The 2,528-nt window shown below is 39.8% G+C and overlaps 1 protein-coding gene across 1 annotated transcript; it reads right to left on the minus strand.

Moving 5' to 3' along the window:
- Positions 1-1,648: 1,648 nt before the first annotated feature.
- On the minus strand, positions 1,649-2,440 carry LOC107472109 (uncharacterized). Its single transcript, XM_016091665.1, has 2 exons — positions 2,068-2,440; positions 1,649-2,022 (listed from the first exon to the last, which is right to left on the minus strand). Exons 1-2 carry the CDS (start codon positions 2,438-2,440, stop codon positions 1,649-1,651), a joined length of 747 nt encoding a protein of 248 aa, XP_015947151.1.
- Between the last annotated feature and the right edge of the window lie 88 nt (positions 2,441-2,528).

The following is a 2,528-nucleotide window of genomic DNA, read 5'->3' on the forward strand; positions in this document are numbered from 1 at the left end:
TCATGATGGGGTATTCCCCTTCCTTCAGCTTAAGGCCCTTCTCATAAATGACATTCTTTGTCTTCATGAACCAATGATATCTCCCTTCATGGAATTGGGACCTAAATTTTCTTACATCATAGGATGGAGGCTCGGTCACCATTGGTTCCTTTCCCGGCCCTCTCTTTGAACTTGAAGAGGCCATTAGATTTGAGGTGAGAAGAAGGAAAAAGTGGGAAGAAGGGAAAAATGTGTTGTGTTTGGGATGATGCTCGGTTTTGTTGCGGTAGAGAAGGGAATTTTTGGCCTTAGTTTGGGAGTAGAGGAGATTATGGTTTACAAGTGAAGGTAGTTTCTATGAATGTGTAAGCCATTTAGTGCTAACAGCTACTTATAGGCAAGTCCTTCAAGCTTTTCTAACAAAACCACAATAAATGAGGAGGGAGTTCGTTGGTGATCATGAAGGGTTGAGATTGAGTTGAACATATAGAGGACTCATGGATTGAACGGCTTGCATGTATTGTTGAGGCTTGACGAGGATTCTCTTCTCATTGGTTGCATGTATTTAGGTGTTCGATGGTGCATGCATGCAGATTCTGCTTCCCAAGGAGCACACTTCTCTAGGCACATGTGACCACTCCTCACTTAGCTTGTCCTAGCCGTGGCCCTTCCCCTCCTTGTATTTATCTCAATCTCTTTCTCCTAATTAAACCAAAACAGCTAGCCTTAGAACATAAATATATACGTTGGTAAGTGATTTTGCAATAAATAAGGAAATTGTTTTTGTTTTTTTTAAATGATCAATTGTGTCCCTTAATCAGTGAGCCAAAAGTTGGTGGTCACCAAAGTTATCTCTTACTGAGGGGATAACTGAGCAATGCAGATAATTCCTCACAATTGATATTTTTTTTAAATTCCAAAATGTAATAGTGCATGATCCATCTCTATATGATTTTGATTCCATGAATAGGATATGATCTTCTGAACATTGTTACATATGCAGACACCAAACTTAGTGTTTGGTCATATGCTTCATCAAAATAACTAAGCACATGGTCTAGAACACTTTTTTGAAAACAAATTTGGGTGTGCCTTTAGAAGTCTAACATATGCTTCAGAACAATGCATGCATTTATCAAGTATGTCCATGAAAGTTCAAAATCTTGCCAGGGTGATCATAGCTTATTGAATAAAAAAAAAAAAGAACAGGAATCTTAAATCATGGGTTGCCTCCCATGGAGCGCTCTTTTATTGTCATTAGCTTGACATTGAACTCCCTTTAGGGTGGTTGATGCCTGTGATGTCTCAACTTGTCTCCCCTCACTGTGAGCTTTCTTTTTGTTCCCTGGTGCTCAAGTTCAACATGCTCAAGTGAGAGTACTTTGCATACAGTGTAGTAATCATTGATTTGTTGGCTTGTTCCCAACTATTGATAAATCAACTGCACTTCATCACCCTTGGAGAACCCTTCAGTGGGGATTTTCTTGTTTTTCCATCCCTTCTGATCTTTCTTCTTGCCGTTCTTCCTTTTTCTTGTCACTCCTTCTTCTTTGATAACAACCTTTGCTTTGGGATTCTCCTTCTCAGTCAGTACTTTGATCCCTTCTTGATTTTCTTCTTCACTTTGCTCAGTTTCACTCTTCTTTTGGCATGTTGTGTTGTTTGTTTCTTACCTTGGAAGATGATTTTCAACTGTTTTGCTAACTCCTTCCTTCCAATATAAGCTTCCTTTGTCAACTTCCATGCAGTTATTCTTCTCATTACTGGACTGTGTCTCTGAAAACACATTCAGGATGATGTTCTCTTCATGCATTCGAAGGGTTAGCTTTCCTTGTTCCACATCTATAATGGCTCTAGCAGTGGCCAAGAAAGGTCTCCCAAGTATGACAGAATCACCTTCATCCTCATCTGAATCTAAAACCACAAAGTCTGCAAGGTATATGAATTTGTCCACCTTGACTAGAAGGTTTTCAATCACACCCCTGAGATATACTACTGACTTATCTACCAGTTCTAGAGACATTTGTATGGGCTTAATTTCCCCTATACACAGCTTTTTCACCAAAGAAGAGGGTATTAAGTTGATACTTGCTCCTAGATCACACATTGCCTTGTTGATGGTCAATCTCCCAATGGTGCAAGGTAAAAAGAAACTTCCAGGATCTGCAAGTTTAGGGGGAAGCCCTTTTTGAATCAAGGCCCTGCATTCCTCAGTAAGCAGTATAGTCTCCTTCTCCAGCCAACTTCTTTTCTTGTTGATAAGCTCCTTCAAGAACTTAGCATACAAAGGCATTTGCTCTAATGCCTCAGCCAAGGAAATGTTAATCTCTAGCTTCTTGAAAGTCTCGAAGAACTTATGAAAGTGCTGATCCTTTGCTTCTTTGTGGAATCTTTGGGGATAAGGCAGTAGAGGTGTAAGACTCTTCTCCACTTGCTGCTGTCTTGGATTTGATTCTTCCATGATCTGCTTTTCCTTCTTCAAATTTTGTGGTTGGTTGTTCTCTTCTGTGAGCTTTTCTGGGACATTCTTGCTTGTTATGTCCTTGTTG

This window comes from Arachis duranensis, chromosome 2 (genome assembly GCF_000817695.3).
Source record: "Arachis duranensis cultivar V14167 chromosome 2, aradu.V14167.gnm2.J7QH, whole genome shotgun sequence".
Classification (NCBI taxonomy): Eukaryota; Viridiplantae; Streptophyta; class Magnoliopsida; order Fabales; family Fabaceae; genus Arachis; species Arachis duranensis.